Source organism: Salminus brasiliensis, chromosome 1, assembly GCF_030463535.1.
Source record: "Salminus brasiliensis chromosome 1, fSalBra1.hap2, whole genome shotgun sequence".
Lineage (NCBI taxonomy): Eukaryota > Metazoa > Chordata > Actinopteri > Characiformes > Bryconidae > Salminus > Salminus brasiliensis.
Window position 1 is genome coordinate 67,641,247 of NC_132878.1, and position 24,599 is coordinate 67,665,845.

Below are 24,599 nucleotides of genomic sequence, written 5' to 3' on the forward strand. Positions count from 1 at the left end.
TAATTATACAAAAGATGGCATGTAAAAAAATATATTCCAATATATTTAATTCAGGAAAACGTACACCGCGGCCTAAATTTTAAGCGCAATCAAATCAACATATCATTTGGACAGGGGTACCCAAACATTTGCAATACAATATAATATATTATAATAAATATAATGTGACAGTTAAACCACAAGAAGACACAGTTAAACCACAGGCTGTTATAAGCTGCTGTAACACACATAAACAGCATTATAGCAGCCACACACTTTTAACTAAAATACAGAAGTCATGGTGGTGTCTTATTTTAAAAGACAAAAAAAAACTAATTGTCCTCTTAGCAAAATTTTAAACTACATAACTTTATTGGGGTGATTTGGCAATGTGGTCTTTTACCACATAACATTGGGCCTAAATTTCAGTCCAGTTCCATTCAATTAAATTCACCTCAGGTTTACTGTCATTATACATGAACGGCAGTGCACAGTTCATAAAGAAACATGCTGTTCTCAGGTATATGTCAGTATATGCAAAGCAGTGATCACTTTGAATGTAGGCACAGAAGAGCTACCGGATGTAGTCAATCATGAATACTAACAGGAAGGTCTTGGCCAGGTAAGAGACATTGAAGAACTTTAAATGAATCTAAGTGGGTGTGTATAAACCCTCCAAATCTTAAAACCTGTCCACCAAATTATTGTCTTTTTTTCCTTTGGCCCCGAAACAGCACAGTTTATAGAAATCATCAAAATGATGAGTGAATGATAACTTCTGAACACAGCTGTAGCTCACATACGGAAGCTCAGTTTTGCATTGCCATTCAAACATCATCACTGATTTCTGATCATTCTTAAACTTTCACATTTTTTTCTTTCGATTTTTTTTTAGCAGAGGGAACCGCTCTAATTTATGTCAGTATGTCTGAATTTTAATTTACATTTACATCATTTAGCTGATGCTCTATTCCACAGTAACTTACATACGAATCATGGTACACAGGTACGTCGGGTCGGTTTCCCCACAAGGATCAAGCCTTTTTCTTGGACTACAGAGCACTCTGAATGGTGATTCTCCATTCAAAGTGAAAATAGCTTTCTATATGTCCAAATGTTTGTGGACACACCTTCTAATTAAGGCGTTCAGCTTCTTTACATTGTACCCACTGCTGACACAGATGTAAAGATGCACTATTGATGACTGTGAGGGCTGTGAGTTCGATACCTGGGCTCGGCAAGCTGCCACTGATGGGCCCCTAAGCAAGGCCCTTCACCCTCTCTGCTCCCCAGGTGCTGGAGGTGACTGTCCACTGCTTCTTGTGTGTGTGTGCTCACTGCCCCTAGGTCACTAGTGTGTGTGTGTGTGTGTTCACAAATGCAGATGGGTCAAATGCAGAGTACAGTGACAAACACAGCTTGTCTAGTCCCAGTACAGAAGTACTGCCAATAGATTAGGACACTAAGCAGATCAACATGACCCTACTGACTCCATGGGACATTCATTTATTGTTTTCTCTGAAATCAAGGGTATAAATAAAAGTTTGTCCTGCGATTGTTTGAGTAACTGTCTCTACTGTTCAGGGAAGGCTTTCGGCTGGTTGCAGTCAGTGACATGAGTGTTAGTGAGGTCAGGATGTTGGATAATCACCACCTCATCCCCACCTCATCCCCACCTCCCCAACAACAATCCCAAAAGTATTGGATGGATGGAATCACCATAATTCCAGCTCCACATCTCAATGCTGGAGGCCTTTATTTCCCCATGCCTGGAGGCCTATGCCTGGAATTGGACATGGGGGGCAGCAACAACAGCGTTTTGGAAATAGGGTAACCCACCCAAACGTCATCCGAGGGAAAACTGTAGGATATGTGCCCTCTATATATATATAAAATAATAATAATAAAAGGACACACGACATGGGCCCTTTAATGCCCTTACCGGTGTATCCCGGTCAGTGTGGGCCGGTTGGTGGCGCTGCTCAGCTGCTTGAGCGCGGAAGCTGCGCGGTGTCTTTCCGCTGAGCTCCGGCTCTCGCTGCACTGAAAGAACAGCAGCTCCTCCGTACGGCCCGGGACCAGCAGCCTGCCCAGCCTCTTCCACCCTCACGTCGGGTTCGTCTTTCTGGAGGATTTCGCAGACCCAGCTAATTCTTTCCTTGCTCCTGGAGTACCGTTACGAGAGTTGCCACCACCGGGTCCTCCAGCACCAGCAGCACCAGCACCAACAACAGCACCTCCACCACCACCACCACAACCACCACCACCATCATCATCAACTTCGAGGCCAAAAAGGGGGGGGGGGTTTAGCTGCTCTACAGTTATTATTGATGCATCGACTGAATTACTGTTATTATTGTTTTAATAACAGTAATAAATAGCATTGTTGTTATTCATAGCAACACCATGTTGCTGTAGCTCACAGCCAATGCATCGCAAAGCGGCGCGGACTGGTCCCGTTCAAACGGCAGCGTTTATTTCGGCGGTGGAGATGATCATGATTTAGAGCTCCTGGATCCATCCTGATCTCCATGTGACTTTGACATCGGGCCCGCCTGTCTGCCTGCTCTTCGTCGTCCGGCATATTGCACGGTGAGAGCCGCTAATGGCAGCACTTCATGAGGCTGAAGTTGTCTCCCTGTCCGAATTTCCCGTTCCACCTTAAATGGTGCAGCAGTTACATACTGGCGCCCACGGGGCGCCAGTATGTAACTGCTGCACCATTTAAGGTGGAACGGGAAATTCGGACAGGGAGACAACTTCAGCTTCGCTAGCACTCCACTCTCACTAACCTAGTATCATCAACCTTTACATAGCCGTCTAACTCCATAGCCATCCATTAGTGCCCACCTTTGACCATCGGGGAGCATAAACACGTGTGTTTGTGGCAAACGAGGCTCTCGGGGGGCTGCGTCCAAAACCGCTATACGTTAGTGCCAAAACAGCACACCTTCATTAGCAACGCCATTGATCGGTACAGTCGCTATGTGTACTACAGCGTTAGTGGGAGCTCTGTGGGATTTGGACGCAGCCTGAGTTGTTGTAATTGCCATCACCATCTGTCACCTTGAGCTGGGCTGTCAGCTTTCTTAAATTAGGCTTTAATTTAGAGGTTAAACGGTGTGTCCTCGCCAGTCTCACTTACTCTCCGTGTCGTGTCTGCTGTCTTTAGCTAGCAGCATTTTTAACGGAGCTGGGGGGCAATTTCCCCCCATTTTAACCTCATGAAGGGCTCTGAAGAGTTGAATGAGGCGTGTAAAGACCTCGGTGTGTAGGACATGGGGATGGGGATGGGTTAGCTAGCTAGTAAGTAGGAGGTCAGCATGGAAAAGCCCTCGTTTATGTGGTGAATTCTTCTTCAGTTAATCCTAACTCCCAACACCTCCCACTTTTCCGCGTTGAAACGCGATGAGCAGATTCCTCCTCTGCTTGGCTAACGGTAGTGCTAGCAGCTAGCGGTGGCTAGCTAACATAACTGTTTAACTTCTGCTTGGCAGCAAAGGCTGTGCATTTCAACGGGCAGTCCGTGCCATTTCATGTTGGGACCGATAAAGGCTTTATTATACGCGTTAAAAGTGAAATAGGGTGCTTGGTTAAGTCGCAGCAAGTTTAAATCGATAATCTTACGCTTAATCATAACATTAACCGGCTAGCTTAGAGGCTCAGTCATTGAGAGGGGCGCTAGCATACGTTAACGTTAGCTAGCTAGCATGTCATGCTAACCTAACGTTAGCGCTCCAAGTAGCTAGCTAACGTCTTCGTTCAAAGATTTCTAGAGGAGATCATGTATTTACGTTAATTACGCGTTAAATAGGCTGTCGAAATGGTGATATGCCTGTGTCCTGCGTGGACTGGTGTGTCTTTGCTCGACTCTCTGGAACCGTTAGTTGCGCTCTTCACTTCTGCACTTAAGGGACAGTGAAGGGACGACCACGCTCTTCTAGCTGCCTTTTTGTTGATCCCTCTGTTTATTTGTATATTTATCATGATCTTAAGCGTAGAAATGTGTTTCAGAGCTCTTGTCAAATCTTAAGACGAATCTCATTCATTCCTCTTTGCGTTGCATGTCTCAGTTTGGCTCACTTTGGGCTGAAAGTGCAGCCTTATGAGCAAGATCTAGCCACGGTGATGGATCTGCACTAAATGACTGGAGCTCGTTTCTCTAGTTCATACATGATCCTACTAACATAATCTAAAAAGTATTAAATATTGGCGTCAGAAAGAGCTGGAGAAAGTGTTACAGACTGTTGTATGAGTGCTGGCTATATTTGTAGTGTAGTTTGGATATATTTATGAAAGTGCAAAGCGATCAGTGAAACCACTAATGCTGTTAATACCAGTGATGGTTAATAATTAAGATAACAACATATTATTCTGTTATTAATTACGGTAGGTAATGATGTGAGTGATTTGTTACACGGTTTAATGTGTGAATAGTGTATGAACTAACCCAGTTTGGTGATGATCATGATAACATAAGTAATTGACTGTGTGTCTAACGTCTCAGTGAGCTCTAATAATCAAGTAATCCCAGTAAGTCAGTGTGGTGAAATGTGAATGTGATTTAAGGCAGTATGCTAATAATAAGTTAATAATTAAGCAGATATGCTAATAGTCTGTTAATAACTAAGCCATTGGCTTACAAGTGAGCAGCTGAGTCACTATTCGTCGTTTTTGTGGATGTTGCAGTACTGAGGAAAGACCGGGAAGTGTGTTTTAGGTGAGCTGGGTGGGTATTTATCACTGTCTGTGTTCTTGCAGTTACCGCAGAGTGTGTGTGTGTGTGTGTTTTACGTCAGTATCATGATCTCTGAATATAATTCTACAGAAAAGGCTGAGCTCTAGGTAAGCTGGTCAGCTTGTATGTTTGTGAGTGTGTTAAAATCCAGCAGCTAATTTTTGTAGTTCTTCGTTACAGTAAATCAGATGAGCTGCTGCTGGAACTGAACTAATCCATACCGTGTCCATATAGAGTTTACAGAGAAATCAGCAGCCATGTTTCTATGTCTTCCTGATGTTGTAGCAGTAACATTTAAACCATTCATCTGTGGTAGAAGCTAACAGTTTGCTATTTGTAGTGTTTAACTGTAACGCTTTGGTGCATGTAAAGGATTCTGTTAATCAACTAGACCATACATGGTATCATTATTTTTATAAAAAAAAAGGTTAGGAGTTTTGGTGTTTTAAGCAGTGTTTGGTGGCCTGTCTGATTTGCTGTGACAGAGTAAAAGAAGGGGTGCTCCTTCGCTGATACAACTCATCAAGGCAGGGGTGGGGAATCAAGGGCCAGAGTCCAGCACAGTTTGCTGAGCTCCCTGCTTTAATACACCTAGTAAACTTGGCAGTCAGCGACTCAGTTGAATCAGGTGTGCTTGAGTTGGAAAATCACAAAACTGTGAAGGAATCCATCGCTCTAAGACCAGAGTTATCATCCCTGGGGTAAGGTTTCGTCCTTCATCGTCTGGAGATCATGAGTTCACATTCCTATGATGATATGATCAGAAAGTCACCAAATATCGGTGATGTTTTTGCCAATACCATTATATTGCCAACCAATACATCATTTGTTGTTGTGTGAAAACATTGGGTCTCAAACATGTCAGCCTTACAGGTTATGAAAATAACCTTCTTTACTTCCAATAGCAGTCAATCTAAAATGATGACAATGTATTGACTGGATGCAATTAGTAGACATTTCAGAAAGCGATGTCCAATAACTTGTTTAAATCTGATTGTGTGAACGTCAATGCATTCCATCTGAAATGAAGCTCAACTGGAACGCAATCGATCTGAATTAAGCAAACTACAGACGTCTACAGTCCTGAAACTGTGCACCTCTACAGTGCTGCGTGTTTGGTTGACAGATCCTTTCCTTACGTGGCCTTTTTTCTGTGCTCCACAGACAGGTTGTTGCAGAATGGCACCCTTCCTGGAAGCGGCCCACAGGCTGGGCTGGATTTTACTGAAGGCACTGCTGCGTTTTACCTTCATGTTCATCAATAATTGTGTTGCGATCCCATCCTACTGCCTCTACTTGATCGTGCTGCAGCCTTTGAGAATAATGGACAGTCAGACTTTCTGGTACATCGAAGGAGTGATGTTCAGGTGGTTGCTGGCGATGGTGTCGTCGTGGGGTTGGTTTGCAGGATATACAGGTAAGGACAGACCTTTAGGTTCTACACTCAATCTGAAAGTGCATTAAGCAGTTTTATATACTTGGTGATGACCCTGGGTGATTTATCGTCTTTACAGGCATTGGTGTCACACTGTGTTGTATTGAATCAGTATTGATTTTAGTTGTTGCAGTATTGATGGCTAATACAACATGAATCCCCTTTACCTTTCCAGTGCATGCATAGAGGCTTGCCCTGTGAAATATTTAGGTTTGCTTATGACCTAAAATTTCATGTCAAAGAAGTATCTTAAGGATTCATATCACAGAAAGCAGAGCCTTACTTACCAGGGATTGAACTCTTGACCTTCCAGTGATTGAGCCAACGCTTACACATACATTTTGTTTTATATGATAATTAAACCAGAGCCAGGTTCAGTGTGAACAGAAGCTGAAGTCAAAATACTTAATAAGCCGACTGGCAATTAACCTGCAAGAGATAAGGGGCCTATGGCAAAAATATCAACATAGTCACATTTTCACAGTACAAAAGTGAAATGTATCAATGTAATGATATTTTGCTAACTGACACAATCCACCAGTAGTACAGTAGTTCCTACATGTGGCCCAATACAGTTTCTAGGAGGAACTTCTCAACTTCATTGGGGAACAGACGCTGATTACTGTGGGACTAAAATGTCTTGATTATTCCAGGTAGAGAAACATCGTTGTTTTCAGTTTTCAAGTGCAGGAAATAGTGTGATGGTGTTGAATTTTGTACGTGATTGTAGAGCATATTGCTCGATAGATGCAAAAACAGCCTGTACTTCATGTGTACATCGCTGCTACTAAGCAGAAACATTGCAGCCTGGCCAGAAAACAATGCATAATGCATTTACTGTCGAGGATTTTCTGTTTGGTGCAAGAGAAAAAAAAAGCCATCATGCTAAGGACAATACATCCTAAAGGGTTTCTAGGACCAGTGATATGTATTCTGCAGCCCTAATAATTAGTGTGAACTTGTTTATTTTACATGGTGATGGCAGCAGTCTGGCATTGGGTATCATTATGTGATTGATATCAGAGGGGCAAAAAGATCCAGTCTGAAAAAAATAAAGCATGTGGGGTGGGTAATAAAGAATGTAGTTTAACTATAATTAAGGATGTTTAAGATGCACTGTGCGTATCACAAAATTGAATTTTTCTGAGGTTTGTTTAACTGCAGCAAACAAAGACAAGCAGTGGCTAAATAGAAAAAATGTGGACACGATGGAAGCATGTAGATTCTGCTGAGGCGGTATAGTAATATTGCAGGGTTTTTATGCAAATATAACTCTGGTTACAAAGCATTAGGTGAGTTCTCGTACATTCCCTGCTGATGTTACATAGTTCAGTAGCAGAATTCTGGGTAAAATGCTACATAATGTTGCTTTAAATACTGACATCCATGATATTCTCAAAAAGCATATTGTGATCATAGCACAATAACAATAAAATATATCCATATCACCCATCCCTACTTACTCTGTGCAATGTGATGTTAGTGTGTTTTTCCTGTGGGATAGGAAAATGATTGAGCATTCTAGCCTACTTTTAGGTGCCCTTCTATCTGATTGGCATTGGTCGTAGCTGGTGCTCAAACCTTCAGCATCGGAAAACAAAATGCTGTATTGACTGTAGGCACTTTTCTGTGAGAAGGCCGTGCCAGGCTTAGGTAGGGCTGTGAATAGTGTCTAAAGGCTGCAGAAAATGTCATTAACCTTACACTTAAAGTTTATTTAAAATGTCTCTGTATAAGACAACAAATGACTGCTGTATGCCTGGAAAAGTCTGACACTGTTCGAACTACATGGTATGTAGTTTGTTGCGCAGCCTAGCGTACATTTTCTTGCTTTATTTCTCTGCCTTGCTGTAGTTCGTGATGGGTTGTTTTGTAGTTACAGACAGGCAGTTGTGTTTATAAGACTGACTCAGGGTACACACAGGGACACGGCTGCTCTAAAAGTGCACTAGTGTAGTCCCACTTTATCACTGTGACTGTGGCCTCCTGAACCTGGCCTGAAAAAAAGGCTGTTTGTGATTTGAGCCGATAGCATGTATTTTATCCTTGATGAAGAATAATGAAAAGAAAAAAAAAAAAACTGAAGAAACTCATTCAGTGATATTTTTGCAGTTTGACACAAAACATGTTTCGCTCATATCTGTGTAAACCAGCCAGTTGCTTACAGACCCAGGTTTGACATGACCTTCGGTGATGGGTCACGCTGAGCCAAGAGCAAAGTGCAAGTCAGGATGTGCTGTACATGGTCCAGGGGTGAATCACACACAGAGGTGTCCTGTAAAATATTTGAGTTTGCTAATCATCTTTGTTTTTTGTTCTTTTTGCATGTCAGCTTTTTTTTTTTTTTTTTTTTAGTTTTGGGTTTAATTAGTTTAAGTTTAATGTTTATGAATAACTTAGTAAAAGTAAAAGGTTCATGCTTTCAATCTGTTACTCTAGTGTATATATATATATATATATATATATATATATATATATATATGAAACTATACATATGTACTTTTAATATTTCAAATACAGCAAAAAAAAAAAAAGAAAAGAAAACTGAAGTAACATCTTGACTGAAACATGATATACATGGTAGATGAATGAAGCTGCAGGACATTTGCACTAGGAACAGGTGGTCCTTATGGGAAACTGTGACTTGTCTTGACTTGTTTTATGCAGATAATTGTGTTGAAATGATTTTTCTTTTATGGAAGCTCTATCTGTGGCTCAGATGAGAGCTGAAACCGAGACTTGCATATCGGGCTACGTTTGGGTTGAAAATAGCCCCTTACACCGGGTGATAATTGAATCTCCACTTACTTGATCTCGCTCCGTCCAGAAGGCGATTGGCCTTTTGGATTGTTTATCCGTCCTCTTTGTCCCATTGCCATTCTTGTCTTTGCAAATTCAATCCTAAAGAACCATAGTTGTTCCTGATGTTTACAGTTGTGTTTTAGTGTGATTGTCTATAAATGTCTTTCTTTATTTTGATCACTTTAATATTTATACTGGGGCAATTAATCCTCATATATTTCCCTGATCAAAAATGTGGTCACGGACGTAGACTTGGCAGTAGAAAACCTTTAACAGATGTGCAGTCCAGGCTGCTTATTTTGCTTCAGAGGTCCTGTGAGTTGGAGGGCAGACTTGGTAAAAGCAGTGCTAAATGCCAGCGGTTTGTGTGTGTGTGTGTGTGTGTGTGTGTGTGTGTGTGTGTGTGTGTGTGTGTGTGTGTGTGTCCAAATTGACTTGGAATAAAATCTTATTACATTAAATTCCAATACATATGAAGTTGCCATTTTGGAGATACAAGGTTTGTGTCACAGCAACATATTATAATGTATGATTCTAAAACTGCTCTTTGAATACAGTTATTTCAAAATGGCCAATCATTATTTTAACATGGTTAAAATTCAGGAGGTCATGAGCCAGAGTTTGAAATTTTGCCCTACAAGGAACGAAGGGCCTTTATGTTGTTGGACAGGCAGCAACAGCTACAGCTACGTAACAGGCAACAGTAAGCTGTGCTTTTCCCAGGTGTTAAACAGTGCACAGTAAATTTAGTACATGCTTCATTATGATAATTTCCACCCAGTATTTAGTGCTTTAAGAGGGAAGCTCCTATAAATGCAGATGCAATGACGTGAAAGCACAAAATAGCAGCGACCGCCCCTCTGATTGTATCACAGGCGCTAAAAGAGCCACAGTTTATTATTGTGATGCACAATATTGTGCATCACGCCTGTACTTAAAGAACGCTAATCAACATTTTTCATTACAAAGACCATAATTGTTACTGTTTAATTGGATTCTGTGTCAACCCTTGAATATATTTATAGCAGCAAATTTAGTATTATTAGGAGATTTTATCTATGTATAAAAATACTGTACATGTACACGTTAATGCGTATGAGGTAATGTAATTGTTTGTAATGTAATGTAAATGTAATATCTCCACCTGTAATTCATCTGTTGATTCCTGCACATTTGATAAAATCCTCCTCCTCATTACAGACAAATATAACATTTATTGGTGCAGATTTACAGAGACAGTAAAACGAATAAAATGCAGGTATTTTAGTGACGTAGTTCAGCCTCACACAAACATCCTGCTCATTTTCTTTAAGGGAAAATAGTGATTACCATGGCTCTAAACACTCTGATCTGACTCTAAATAGTCTCCTTTTAAAGCACTCACTTCAAAATGTCAACTCCCTACAAAGAAGTCTGGGGAAAATGGGTGATGGGTGATGTGTTTTTCTTTATTTTTGTGAAAGATTTTAAAGAGGAAAACTTTCAGGAAAACTCTTTTGATTATGCTTATAGTCTGGGGCAAGGTCTTTACCCATTTACCAGCATTTTAGACATAGTCACTTCAGTCACTCATCTGCGATATCCATCTCAACAGCCCTTCTAATGAGTGAATTCAGCTTCTTTAAGATCCACCCATTACTGATCCAGGTGTTTATTCACAGTTTGGAAATCTCAATAGAAAAGCACTAACCAATAGAACAGGGCGCTCTGGGGCAGCAGCACATGAACTCATGGTCACCATGCCCAATGCTGAGGGTGGACTAGAGGGGTATGAACCCCCCCCAGTACTGGGCTGTGGAGCAATGAAGTGGTGTTCCTTGGAGTGAGGGAGCTCTATTCAGTACATTCATGCTGTTATCAATAATCATAGACTAAAATCTGAACACTGCGATGTACTTCCATCCATGTTTATTCATATCAGTGGGATACAGTGTCCAAAATCACAAGCAAGACTATTGGAGATCACTTACAGTTCCCTTACGTTCCATATCCTACATGTCTATTTTTAGTTTTTATATTTGTGTGGGTTTGTTTACCAAAAACAATCATGATGATGATAATATTTTACACTGACATTTTTCCAACCTCTAGTAATCCCGTTCTGATAGGCTCTCTTCATTCAAATAACATTCTTGGCTGACGGATTCCTTGTAACTGAATAGGCCGATATTTGTAAGGCAAAGCAAGTTCATTTGGCTAGCTAGCTTAAATAGAAATCACATCAGGAAGCGCTGATTGGGGGAATTATAGTGAAAAAGAGCCGACAGCACAAAGATAGTTTGACGACAAAGTGCTTAAAAGAAAACGAAAATGAGAATAAAGACGAAGTAAGTAAAATAGAAAGGAGGTCTGGTTACAACATAATAATAAAGCACTAACAATAAAATTAAAAGAAAAAGTGGAAAAATACAGTGATGCATGAGTTTTCCCACCATTGTGAATGTGGAAGATGGAAATGAGAATGTAAATGGATTTTTGTTTTGTGACCTCAGGAAAAACTGAATTCAAAGCAGGTGTGTTTTGCATCTTGGTTTTAATATGTAGAGTAAACTGGGGGGAGAGGGGGTGAATGGTACACTTTGCATTCTGCCACATACGTTAAATGCCACATACGTTAAATACACTCCATATTTTATTTATGGAGTGTATTTGGGCTCTTTAACAGTGATCTTGTTTGAGACTAGTCTGTGATTGTTTTGCAATACTGTATTGATTCTCAAATTCACAGTATTGATTTTACTGAATAGTTTGTATAGATCACTGCAGACAGTGCTTCATTTAGTGTTGTGTTTAAGCCACGACTGCTAGATAGCAGATCCCGCTGTTCTGATTGCATGCAAACTTTTCTTTTACTCAGATTTTATACATATGGTGGTGTGGGTTTTATGTATACAATTGCAATACATTATCTTGTGTACCGCTACAATATATGGCAATATGTTGAATCCTAACCCCTGTATCGTGATACACATGCCTACCCATCGTCCCGCAGATTATCAGGCTGTTAGTCAGAGTTCATTTTCAGATCTCATCAGAAACTGCTGTAAATCGGACGCAGGAAATGGTGTGATGACTTCAACAGCTCGCAGAGGCAGCATTTGCCAAGCCCCTGGGGAAGGACAGCCGCGCTCTTGTTAATGCACTGGAAGGCCAAGTGTTTTGACAGATTTCTGAGGTCAATGAGGGAGAGAAAAAGAGCCCAATGGCAGACTTGTGCTGTTTGGATTGGCTTGCTGTTCTGTTTTTAAGTTGAGCTTACTGACGCATAATTATAGGGGAATCCTAGGGATATTGACTGATAATTGGTATTGGAAGACCTGAGCCTGCAAGTCCTCTCGTTCAGATAGCTGTGTGGAAAATGGTTTACCTTTTATTTGTCAAAAATAACATTTGCTGGTGCTTGCATGAATGGGTAAGAGGTGGAGGCCAAGTTCCATCTGTGTCTGACACAAATGGTGAACATGGTTATCTTGTCTAAATTAATTGAGTACCATGTAACTTTGTTTATGTAGCTTTCTGTAGTTTTTCTTTATTTGATGCAAATAAATGCAAATAAAACGATTACGACTGCATTGAGACAGCAGACATTACGTGTTCCATTCAAAATCCCTTTGTATCATATAAAAATGTCATGGGTTCCGTTGCCCCTGTTCGTTCAGCAGAACACGTTATTCCTGCTGTAGATTCTCATGAATCAAGTTGAGAAATGTTCAGCTTCGGAGGAAAAGCTCCACAATTTTCGCGAGACCAATCAAAGCGGACCGGGCTGTGTAGTGCTTGCTTTTACTTGTGTTTTAGATTTAATGTGCATTCTGTCTGAAGAATCATCTGCCCTTAAAACAGGGCTGAAATATCCTGTGCTACATCTTCTCAAGGTGCAGGTTGTGAAAATGTGCCTGGGTTGCAATGGAACCGTGGTGTTTTGCATGAATGACAAAATACAATGAGTATTATTTCATTATTCATTTGTTTTGGGATAGCTGAATACTATTCTTTAAAAAATGCTAATTATTGAAAATGATTAAAATTCAAGCCTGACTTCTACTTATTTCTATAACTAGAAATGAGTAAAAAAATCCTGGGAATCCCACATAGCATTATGCCAGTAACCGATATCAGTTGTCGCAATGATGTCAATATGTTTCAGAATTATGGGTTACAATACACGCTGAACAAAAGCCTAAAAGTTGCTATAAAGTCCTGCTATAAAGTTGTCCAAATGCTTGGATGTAAATGAGGCAGAGGAGCTGTGATACGTAAGCTCTGCTTTCCTGCTGGAGAGTTACCTTCACAGGCTTTTCAGAAGCAGAACCAACAATCAGTTTAGCAGTATTTTGGTGTTTTTTCCAAACAAAAGTCAAGAGCTGCATGTGAACAGTGCTGATGCGTCTGTGCATAATATTGTTATCATTAGAAATGATTTAGTATTATTAGACACCAGAATAGTTGGTGATTTATGTAGTAATTATATTGTTTAGTAAAAATAACTGTTCTCGTGTATTTAAAATGTGTGGAAGTGTCTCTGTAGAGGGTGGGGATTTCAGTACGTGGCATTTTATCAGTCACATTTCTGCCTGTCTGAAACGCATAGCAGATGCCATATGGGCACACATCAGATTAACTATATTTACGATGGACGATATGATAAAAATATGTCACTATATTAAGAGATTTTCTCTAATACACAATATTTATCAAGGTATGCATAATTGCAGACAAAATGCATCAGTTTTGACTAATTTTAGACAAGTTCTCAAAAACTACTAAACTCTCCCATACATAGTACAGTGATTGATTTCTTTATTTTTTTTTTTAAATGTGCATATAAACCATGGATTGAAATGCACAGACTGTTTCTTGGATCTGTTTAGAAATCACAATAAAACTCATGATAAATTAGTGTCACCCTTTATTATTTGCCCACCCTTACTCAAGGTTCACCTGAACACAAACGTTTTTCAAGAGAAAGTTGACTCCAATGATTTGTCCAAAAAAGCCAATTAATGCATAAAACTGTACTTTTGCTGCTCCAACTCTGGTGTGAAGTTAAAGTGTGCTTCAAAAGGCTTAAAATCCAGTTCTGCTGCGTCTGTAACTTTGCCTCAGTTGATGCCTTTGCCTCATTCAGAAAGCTTTCTGGGATATACCACTCCTTATAGCTTCAGTGTAAATGGGTGGAGCTAAACTGCTATAGGCTGTACAGGTGGATAAAGTGAATTAATGAGCCTTTTTTGCAGTTGTTTAGTTTTCATTAGTGGACCTTTGGACCATAGAGTGAAGTGTGTTTGTCCTTTTTTAATTACTACTAAAATTATTATTATTATTATTATTATTATTATTATTACAATTGAAATATCTTTCTTAAAGTTAAATGACAAAGATAATCTCTGTTACTTACACACACTATTGTGGTGTGAATTGAAAGTTTAGAATTTGCTCTTTTCACACAGTTTCTTTTCTTGTTCCTGAATTCCAAACCAGAAATGGTTCATATAAAATGACTACATGCTGTGGGTGATGACTGTAATTTCAGAGTTAGTTCAGTGAGGAATAGCAGGCAGCTCTTCACACACCTGGGCAGGTAATCAGGACCACAGAATGCTGACTGTGAGCCCAGGTGTGATTGAGCTGGAATAGAGTGTAAGTGTGGATTAGCCGGTGTTCCTCAGCGAGTGCACTGAAAACCTCCCATCTAACTGGTGTAATATGAATGGCGCAGTGCTCTATATGCAGTCACAGCCTCTCTACACATTAACCCTGCTGGATCTCCCGTTAGCCTCAATAATCCCCGTCTTGCTTTTACTCTAGTTATTTCTAACTTGTAGCTCAGTGGAACTGCAGATTCTAAACTTTCAATCCACACCGTATTTAATGCTTAAGGTGGTTATTTTATAACATGAATTTGGTAGTTTTTGGTAGTGTTTATGTACAGTCTTGTCATGTTTCATTTATCTGAAATCAAAACAGTCAGAAGTTCACAATTGAGCTGATCATTAGCGAATGCCAATTGTGTATATATATATATAATTCTGAAACAAGTATAAATGGATAAACTGCACACTAAAATGCATGCTTAGGTGTTATATAATACTCTATATTTCAGAACTTGATTAATTGATAATTTTGATGTATTTAATAATCTACTTCAATGTACGTTATTATTGTGACTGCTAAACTCAGCACCTGCATATTCAATTGATTGTATGTGTTTTTCTTTAAATTGTTTTAATAGTAATAATGCAGTGTTGTAAGTCTTCAGAATAGTAATAGCAGCTTAAATGCCTTTTCACTTAATATGTAAAAGTGAAAAATGTTTGTTTAAAACAGCAGAACGGTTCAGCTCGGGTCTCCCGGAGTCTCTGTTACTTATCACACACTGTACAAAGTGATGCGAGCTGTTAATTTAGGATATTTTGCTTGTAAATGTAGGAGTCATGGAGGAATGTCAAAGTACATTTCATATTTCATACCCAAAGCATGTACTCACACGCGCGCACACACACACACACACACACACACACACACACACACACACACACACACACTACATACAGTGCAGTAGGCGTATTGCAGTGTAACCTACAGAAATCATGCCAAACCTGTCAGAGCTCGCAGCGTCCCCCGCATCAGCACCCAGTCCTGCACCATTTCACACAGCGCTTTACCACACCGCCGCCAACTTCCCACAGTGCAACACAGATCTGCGCTTCTGTTATCTTTTTTTTTTTTTTTTTTTTTTTTTTTGTGCGCTGCTTCAAAAATGGACAAATGTCTTCTATACTTTACCAAAAATATGTTGCATATTGAGGGTTACAAATATGAAGGGACCGGTTGAATGAGGCAGGTTTCGTTGGTTTCATTGTATGGATTTCTTCTACGTTAGTATTGTTTGAGAACAATTACTGCCCAATGAACAATTGAACAATTACTGCCCAAATAATCTGCATTACAGATCTTTTTCTCAAGGACTTTTACACAGTGACCAATGAGTTACCAATGTGGCTGTAGTAAACCTATTGGTGATGCCTAAATTTGTTGTGCTGGTTGTATATATATATAATATATATATGTATATATATGTATATGTATATATGTATATAAGTTTTGCTTCTTTTATAGTGTTCCTTTCTGTTCTTGTTTCTGTACAGTATTAATGGGTCCATCCTGTGCATGTGTTTTTATTTCCTCAGTGACGGAGTGGGGGGATGACGTAAGGCCCATCTCTGAAGATGAAGCCATGGTCATTGTAAACCATCAAGCTACTGGAGACGTTTGCACTCTAATGATGTGCCTGCAAGACAAGGGCACGGTAAGCTGTCCCAAAGCTGATCAGTTGTATCTGCAACGGTCTGTGACAGTCTGTGCTTTTGTTATGAGGGCAATGATTTCAGCAACTGAGGAATCTGTTATGTATTATTTGATTGATTCATCAAATTGAACTACTTTACTATTCTATGTTTACATTCAGAGTCAAAGCTTATTTCTTCACTTTTTAACCGAAACTATAAAGGTCGCCCCCTGCACTTCCTGTAGTGTATTACAGTCTGTCAGAATGACTGTGTCGGTCATATGAACGACATACAGCACTTTTTAAATGAAAGAACATTTCACCCCCTACACTTCCTGTAGTGTATTAAAATTTGTACTTTAAAATGTTTTTTTATTAGTCATTTGTATAGAAGCTAAATATTCCATTAAGTTATAATGTTTTATTTGTGGAAGATATAATTGATAATTCTAAAAATCTTATATCAATAATGTTTAGGCATTGGCCAGGTCTAATGTGTTTCTTATATTCTCTCCTATCACAGTTTTTGTGTTGTGATGCATATTCTATCCTGGCATCTCTGCCAGTACTCGGCTCTACCTGATACAAGAGCTAATGCATAAATATGCTTGTTACCCGAACATGTGCAACTACAGAGGTTTGCAAATGAGCAGAAGTGTGTGAAATTCAATGATTGTGTGGGAGAACCGCCCAGAGAAGTTTCGATATAGGCCTGCTGATGCTCCAGATGGAAAATGGCCAACAAACCTGAATAAAAAAAGCATGTAGTAAACTGTAGGTCAAAGCTTTGTTTGCACTGTGTTTCTGAAAGAGAGACTGTATTGCAGAGTGACATTACTAGCATGGTAGCACTAGCATATTAGCTTGTAGCTGGAGTGCTGAATAGGATTGCAATGTATTAAAACACAGCGAAATCTTCACCTTTGAGATTTGCAGTTCTTTAGGGTGCTCGCAGTTCAGAGTTTTTTTTTTTTGTATTATTATTCTTAAGTTTTCAGTATGTTACTATTTAATAGTTCTTCCAGTCTTCCAGAGTCTTCCAGTCCTTTTTCCAGAAAGATGATTGTTGTTAGGATCAAATGCATACAGCAACTGTAATAAAATAACAGTTTCTGTTGATACATTTTAGGCAAGACAATAAAAGGTACTGCGAAGGGAAAAAAAAATACCCCAACCCATTACTAGCACATACATACTCAAACATTGCAATCTCCAATTTAAGGGTGGACAATGAGTGAGTGTACTTCTAAAGTGCCCTTCATTAGTTATCGTACTAGTTTGTATTGCAGTTGCATAATATCTTCATATCTTTTAAATTCGCCTCTAGAAAAATATAGTAGGTTAATAATTCTGTCTGTCAGTAGGAGGAAAGTCTAGGTGTGTGTATATTTTGAAGTGTGACTGTAATATTTGTATGCTGCTTGATTTATTTAATGTCCTGACCTGGACTCCAGATAGTTTTGTGATATTGACAGAGCTGGTGGAGCTGATAAGTGCACACAGCCGAATGTTTGTTTGGCCGTTCCTCTGGTCACCATGATTGCTTTTGCTTGTGTAGTGTTTATTGTTCTAGGATGTGTTGCATTATGTGAACTGGAACACCCCCAGCTTTGCCCCATTTCCATTTAAGTTACTAATCAACCAACACTGCTTGTTTTTAGAGACTGAGTTTAAGTTGATAAGGAACCTGTACACACACTGGCAGTTCTTTGAACATTCACACTTGCACACTTTTTATTATTATTATTATTATTATTATTATTATTATTTTTAAAAAATTTCCAAAAGTCCTGATTACCTGCCCAGGTGTGTGAAGAGCTGCCTGCTATTCCTCACTGAACTAACCCTGAAATTACAGTCATCACCCACAGCATGTAGTCCAAAAGTGATTATTTAATGTCATCACTCGAATCCCTTATAGCACCTTTCATTGTTCCTAGGATTAATGTATGAACATTATGTTCATAAATGTGTTTTAAGAGAATCACTGAATATTTCACACTAGCACAGATTGTCATATTTTTCACTTCGGTGTAGTATCTTAGGGGCCTTATGAAACCTTAAAAAATGGTTCTATATAGAAACCATCTACACTTTGTATTTTTTTAACTCTTTACCCTGGTAAGGAACCATTTTCAAATCCAAGTTCCAGTTCTTTGAGTTGTCATGGTTCTATACAGAAGCATTGCTTCACTACAGAACCCTTAAAGAACTATTTTCAAGTGTAGTCTGGATATAACGCCCAGTTCGGTTCATACTTGAGCGCGATTGGTTGCTAAAATGACTGCGAAAGAAAAGAGAATCATTCCAATCTGTGAAATATCCAGCCTGAAATATCACATATAGAGTAAAGTAAAGTAGGCCCTGTGATAACCCACACAGCCTAATGTTAACATGCTGCATTTTGGTATTGGCACTGGTATCGTGCCATCTCTACTTTATTAAATCACATTAGAAAATCTGTTTGTTGTTGGAGAAGCTGGATCACTATTATTTGGTAAACAAGCCCTTTGGGTTTCTCTGTGTACAAATGTTTCCGCATCACCACAGCATCAAATCGCCACTTCAGCAGCGTAGAAAGCTTCTGCTTTGAAACCAAACTCTGTACCTGCCAGTGTGAAAATGTAATTTCCTTCAGAGAGAGTCAGAGGAAAAACTGGTCTGATTGGCCTCAACCACAGACCGAGATGAGGGCCGATAAAAAAGGTGGTGGCTTGTTCACTTTTACAGAGTCAAACCCACATGACTGTTGCAACGTCAGCCCTACAGCCTTAGGTCGCAGTCACACTAGACATTGCAGTTCACACTGCCTCGCAAATTGGCTGTGACCACACCTGGACAAGAAACCCAGCCATGAAACCATCCTCCGTTTTGGGGCCATTAGCAAGCTACTGTTAAATAACTCACCAACCATGAATGGTAAATCCACAAAGTGAACATCATTATCAGTTTTATACTGGAGACAGTACCGCGTACAACACTGTGGACACAGCCATAGCAAAGACTAATGTAAAACTGCTGGGTTTGGCAGCAGTGGGGTGATTTTAGTATGCTCAGCTTTGCTCAGCTGGGGACTAACTTTGTGATTTATCAGGCTGGCTAACACGTCTGCCATAAGTAAAGATAGTGATGGGCTGCACATTTAGTCTCCTTTGGTATGTTTGTTTATAGTCAGTGGGGCAGAAAAGGCCATGTTTAGAGACTGCTGGGTCCCCCGTTCCAGACTAGGTGCTAATTTGCATGTCGGACAACACAGAAATTGAACTGGATTGATTGGCTTGAACTGGAGTTTTGCTTACAAAAGTTATTCGCTCCAGTGGGGGCGGCGAATCTCATTAAAATGAATGTGATTTCATTGCAGAAATTTGCTGACAAAAGCTTGTGTGCTTGGATCTTTACTCTGACTGAAACGGGGTGTGATCTTTTCTGCAATTAGCTGTCCAATTTGGACAAAGTGGCTGGCCAATTTGGAGCCAGTGCTTAAAGTGACCGTTTGCCACAACATCAATATTACAGTTATAACACCAAATGTTGATGTAGATGCATGTCTAAACCATCATACTCTTCTTAAACTGTAGGGTTTTGATTAGTAATATCTAATACACACTGTATGCTATAAATAAAAAAGGATTATATATAGTACTGTAACAATATTAGCACTTTTTGTGGTAATATGTAGACGTGTTTTTGAAAGATTCTTTATAGAATCTATAGTTTTTTTGAACATACTGAAGAACCTTTTAAGCAGTGTTGAAGTAATTTATGTTTTATGTGTTTCTTTGAGCTGTCATGGTTCTACATAGAACCATTGCTTGTATTAAATAACCCTTGACGAACTTCTGTATAGGACACAGTGTTCTCTATAAACATGAACAAAAAGGTGGAGTAAAAACAGGCTGCTGCTATTTTCAGTTATGCTGCGTCCTTCTGTCCATGTTTGAGCAGAGTGTCATTTTAGACATGCAGTTAGCGTCATGCTAACTGGTGGGGTACAAGTTTCCATTAGATGTTAGCAACATTAGCCCAATCGCTCCAGGGCAAAACCTAAAGAAATCAGAAACAACCTTTAGGGAATGTCTTGGTGATTGTAGTGATTTCCAGTGAATGTTTCCAGCACAACTACCAGCCTTTAGCCTGGAGTCAGTGAGCAGTGGTGCAGTGGAAAACCGTTGAAGACCATTGTTTAAATGGATATTTGACATGGTACATGGTTTTCGTGTGTATTAGCACTAAATGGAGCTGAAACTACTGACTGGCAGGGCTATGAAAATGTGCTTACAGTGATAACTTACATGTCAAGCATTCTGCTTTGACTGTGATTTTCATTAGGGATGTGCTGATTTTGGAATCATGGGCAGATATCCCATGTTTTACATGCAGACAGTGGGCTCCAAATGTTGGCATATCATATAAAGTGGTCATTTGAAAGTTGAGAATTGAGTTTAAATTACGTTTGAGTTTTCAGAACATTTCAGAAGCCCGTTTTACCCCTGGTTAACCACTGTGTGCTTTTACACTGGTTGTGTGGATGCCACGTGTGTAAAGACCAATAAATATACTTCTATTTTTGCTGCACCTGGCATGCAGGCAGCATGTCCATATCCATATCCATACTCATCCAGACCCATTCGCCAAATCTGTTATGGCACAGTGGAGGAGCTGAAAGTTTTAGGTGATTGCTTTATTCAGTTTACTGAATTTGAACCTCTTTCACTCTTGGCAAAATGGGCTCTATATACACTCCTTCAGGGGAAAAAAGGGGGTTGCTCATAGGATTAGGCAATGTTTCTCTGAAGTACCATCACAACCCAAAGACTGATCTGAATGGTTTATTGTTTCTTTGCTTGGTTAGGGGGTTCTTCTCTTATCTGGAATATGCTTGTGTTTTATAGAACCTTTTAAAAATTGGTTCTATGGAGCACCAAAAAGGGTTCCACAATTGTAGTGAGCCCATTTTCAGTACTATATAAAAACATTTTTGGTGTTGTATACAGATTGAATTATAATTTTTTTATTCTCAGTCATAAAGATCTGTTTAAATAATTATCATTCTTGAGTTGTCATGTCTTTGACGTCTTTACTAAAGAACCGCTTAAGAAGTCTTTGTGCCAAATTTGATATTTTTCTAATAGTTAATATATTTTATTGTATAATTCTCCCTAACATTTTCCATCAAAAACAAGGCATGAATTGTGCTTAACTGAGGGCCATGGTGACCAGTTATCAAAATGAATCAGAAAAGAAACTCTTCTTTGCCAAGTATGAGAAGCATTCTAGGAATTTGCTTTTGGCAACCTGGTGTGTAGCAGCCTTCACTCAAGAACGTGTGCACAGACATGCACAAACAGAAGATGTAAGATATGCATTCGGACAAGATATGAGCTGATGGTCATTTGATTTCCAGCAGTGTAAGCTGGGAAATACAACCCACGTAAGACTGTACAACTGCAGTTACGACTTTTAAATGTGGTTAGTACAGAAAAAGCCCAAGGCTGGTGAATAAATACAGTGTAATACAGGGGGGTTGTGTACAAGTACACAGTTACATTTACACCATGTCTAAAAGTTTATAAACACAGCCAGCATTTCCTAGAGACAACTAGAGAATTAAGAAGGCTTTCCCTGTTGGAATATTTGCTGTGAGGAGTATTTGATTGTATTCAGCCCTATGAGTGCATTAGGTGAGATCAGGTACTGATGATTAGTTCCGGCACTCCAACTCATCCAAAAGTCTCATCTCTGCTCCACAGCCCACTGCCTAAGGGCTTTTTACCCCTCTTAGCCCACATTGGCTTTGGGCCCGTTGTTCCTAGGTCCAGTGGTGTTCTCTAGAGCATTGAGTTCCATGGTTCATTGATTTACTATGAAGATTATCCAAGCTGTGTGTGAAAGTCATTAGGAACTTTATTGATTACAATTTCCAGGTTTTATACATTCTTAAACATTGACATCTCAAAACAGCTGTCTAAAGATCTGAAAATAAATCCCCTGATAGGTAGAGGAAAGCTGTGGGGGGAAATAAACAAGCATTTTCAGTATTTTCTGCTGTGTGTGATGTTAAGAAATAGCAGGAAAAGAAGGAAAGTATGTTTATATCCTGAGCAACAGGATATATAAAACAACTGTCAGGAACCTTCATGAAATGTTAGCTAAGCCAAGAGTGGTGGTGCACCTTTCAACTGCACTGTTGCGTGCAGAAAAAGAATCAAATGTGATTAAGCATAACGATAAACCTAGCTAACCCCTAGCTAACCTGCTAAGCAACAAACTTGCATAGCAGTAAAGTCTCTATGTTGATTTACTAGCTGCCCGATTATTTTTTTCTTTTTGTTGCCTTTGCTGTGCTCTCACAGCAGTGATGTTTAACTGACCAAATCAATCAGCAGCTAATGTACATAGCCTGTAGCTCACTTGCACAACACAAAAAACATGTTTCTAAGCTTTACTTTGTTCTAAATAAGTTAGTTAAGCATGCTGTAAAAAGTCAGGAAGCCAGGGCTATTTTACAGTAAATTCAGTGGAATGTAGCTTTTTTTTTTCTCCATGTGCTTCATAAATTAAGTTATTATAACTCTGCTCTTTGTCTAGGTGGTGCGGAAGATGATGTGGTTAATGGACCATGTATTTAAATACACCAATTTTGGAGTGGTGTCTCTGATCCATGGTGATTTCTTCATTAGGCAGGTAAGGTGAAGCGCAAGAGCACATCATTGAAACAGAGGCCGATCTTAAAGCTTTAAGCTTGCTTTTGTAACACAATTCTGAAATCTGATTAGAACATGCCAGTACAGATCAGGTATGAGAATTTGCTTTGGTGTGCTAGAAATAATAAAGTTTACAAAGAAGAAATAAAAACAAACCTGACCCGATTATCCTGAAAACAGGGGGGAAATTGGCCCTGGTTCACGAGTGCTGCTACTCGGGACTAGAGAATTCTTATATGCCTGACAGACTGAACTGATTTATTCAGTTTATCTTAAAATGACAACAAAGGAAACATAGCATGAAGTTATGCACATTTACCAGACAAACAACACATTTAAAGACATACTTTAAAAACACTTACAAAATACATAAAATTGCTGCAAAATTAAGTAAAGTCTGAATCTAGGTGCTTCTGATCAGTATCTGTAGAGCTAAATGTTGTGTTAATACATGCATAGTCAAAGTTTTTTTTTTTTTTTAAATGGTCATGCTGTTCTTAAATAAATGTTTGCTTATGTTGTTTGGCAACCACAGCCTACTGTTAGCGAGTTAAATGTTGCTTTGTACCATATTGTGTTTTAATTTGAATTTTAAAATGATTTTAAAAGGACAGCATGTTGCGTGTTAGGGATTTTACTTTTTCAAATACTATGTCGTAAGATAACGGACCAAACGTGTTTTGTCTGTATAATTTATTGTACAAATATTTATTTTAGTTTTATCTTCCACAGGGCAAAGCCCATCGAGACAAACAGCTTATTTACCTAAAGAGTCACCTGGACAAGTTTTACTACAGCAGGGACAGAAAGTGGATTGTGTTGTTTCCTGAGGGCGGCTTCTTGCGGAAGCGCCGGGAGACGAGCCAGTCGTTTGCCAAAAAGAACGACCTGCCATATTTGACCCATGTGACACTGCCACGTCTGGGGGCCACTCAGGTTATCCTGAAGACCCTCGGCCCACAGCAGGAGAACGGCACTCTGGGAACAGATGGAGGACCACCCAACCAGAGCGGTAACGATTGAAAAATGTTTTCATTTGCAATCCACATTTGAGTATTGTAGTATATTTTTTGTTATTATTAATTTATTTATTCCCCCCCCCTCTTCCCCTAAACCTTTCTCAGTTCTTCACATTCACCCTTTCTGTGTTTTGGTGTTAGTTCATAGTGAAGTTCAAATAACCTTGATATCCAAGATGAAGTTCTATTAACACTGATATCCAGAATGTACTTCAAAGTTTTGATTGCCAGAAATCTGGACAGATGGTGAGTAGTAAGTTGATGATCCCATTCATGTGATGAATAGATTTTATTTATAATAATTAAATCTACCTTTCAGAAGTTGTAAAAAAAAAACAAAAAAACAAAAGAACAAAATGTTCAATACAACAATATGACTAATGTACTAATTCAAACCTTATATATTTTTTTCAAACACAGAGGCATAAAGCTCTTGGCATTGATTTTTTAAACAGGTGTTTTGCCAGGTTGTCAAACAGTCATAGTCTTTTAGAGGTGTTTGCGCTCATTGATGTTTTGTGGACTTTGTCTGGGTTATATTCGGCTATTACTCTGTCAAAGTACCTTTTACATAAATGATGTGAACTTCCCTCTTAGTGTTGATAGTTTCTGAGTCATCTCTTGGGCAGGGCTG

The 24,599-nt window shown here is 39.2% G+C and overlaps 1 protein-coding gene across 3 annotated transcripts in view; it reads left to right on the top strand.

Moving 5' to 3' along the window:
* The first annotated feature begins 2,015 nt into the window (after positions 1 to 2,015).
* lpgat1 (lysophosphatidylglycerol acyltransferase 1) overlaps positions 2,016 to 24,599 on the top strand; it is a 51,517-nt gene continuing 28,933 nt past the window's right edge. The window contains exons 1-5 of one of the 3 annotated variants that reach the window (XM_072687502.1): positions 2,016 to 2,571; positions 5,882 to 6,134; positions 16,145 to 16,263; positions 22,831 to 22,926; positions 23,679 to 23,958. In XM_072687502.1, the coding sequence (XP_072543603.1) occupies positions 5,897 to 6,134; positions 16,145 to 16,263; positions 22,831 to 22,926; positions 23,679 to 23,958 (733 nt within the window). In that variant the 5' untranslated portion in view covers positions 2,016 to 2,571; positions 5,882 to 5,896. Of the gene's footprint in view, positions 2,572 to 5,234; positions 5,419 to 5,881; positions 6,135 to 16,144; positions 16,264 to 22,830; positions 22,927 to 23,678; positions 23,959 to 24,599 lie in introns of those variants that run through there. The other 2 variants (XM_072687510.1, XM_072687518.1) reach the window with 2 other exon arrangements.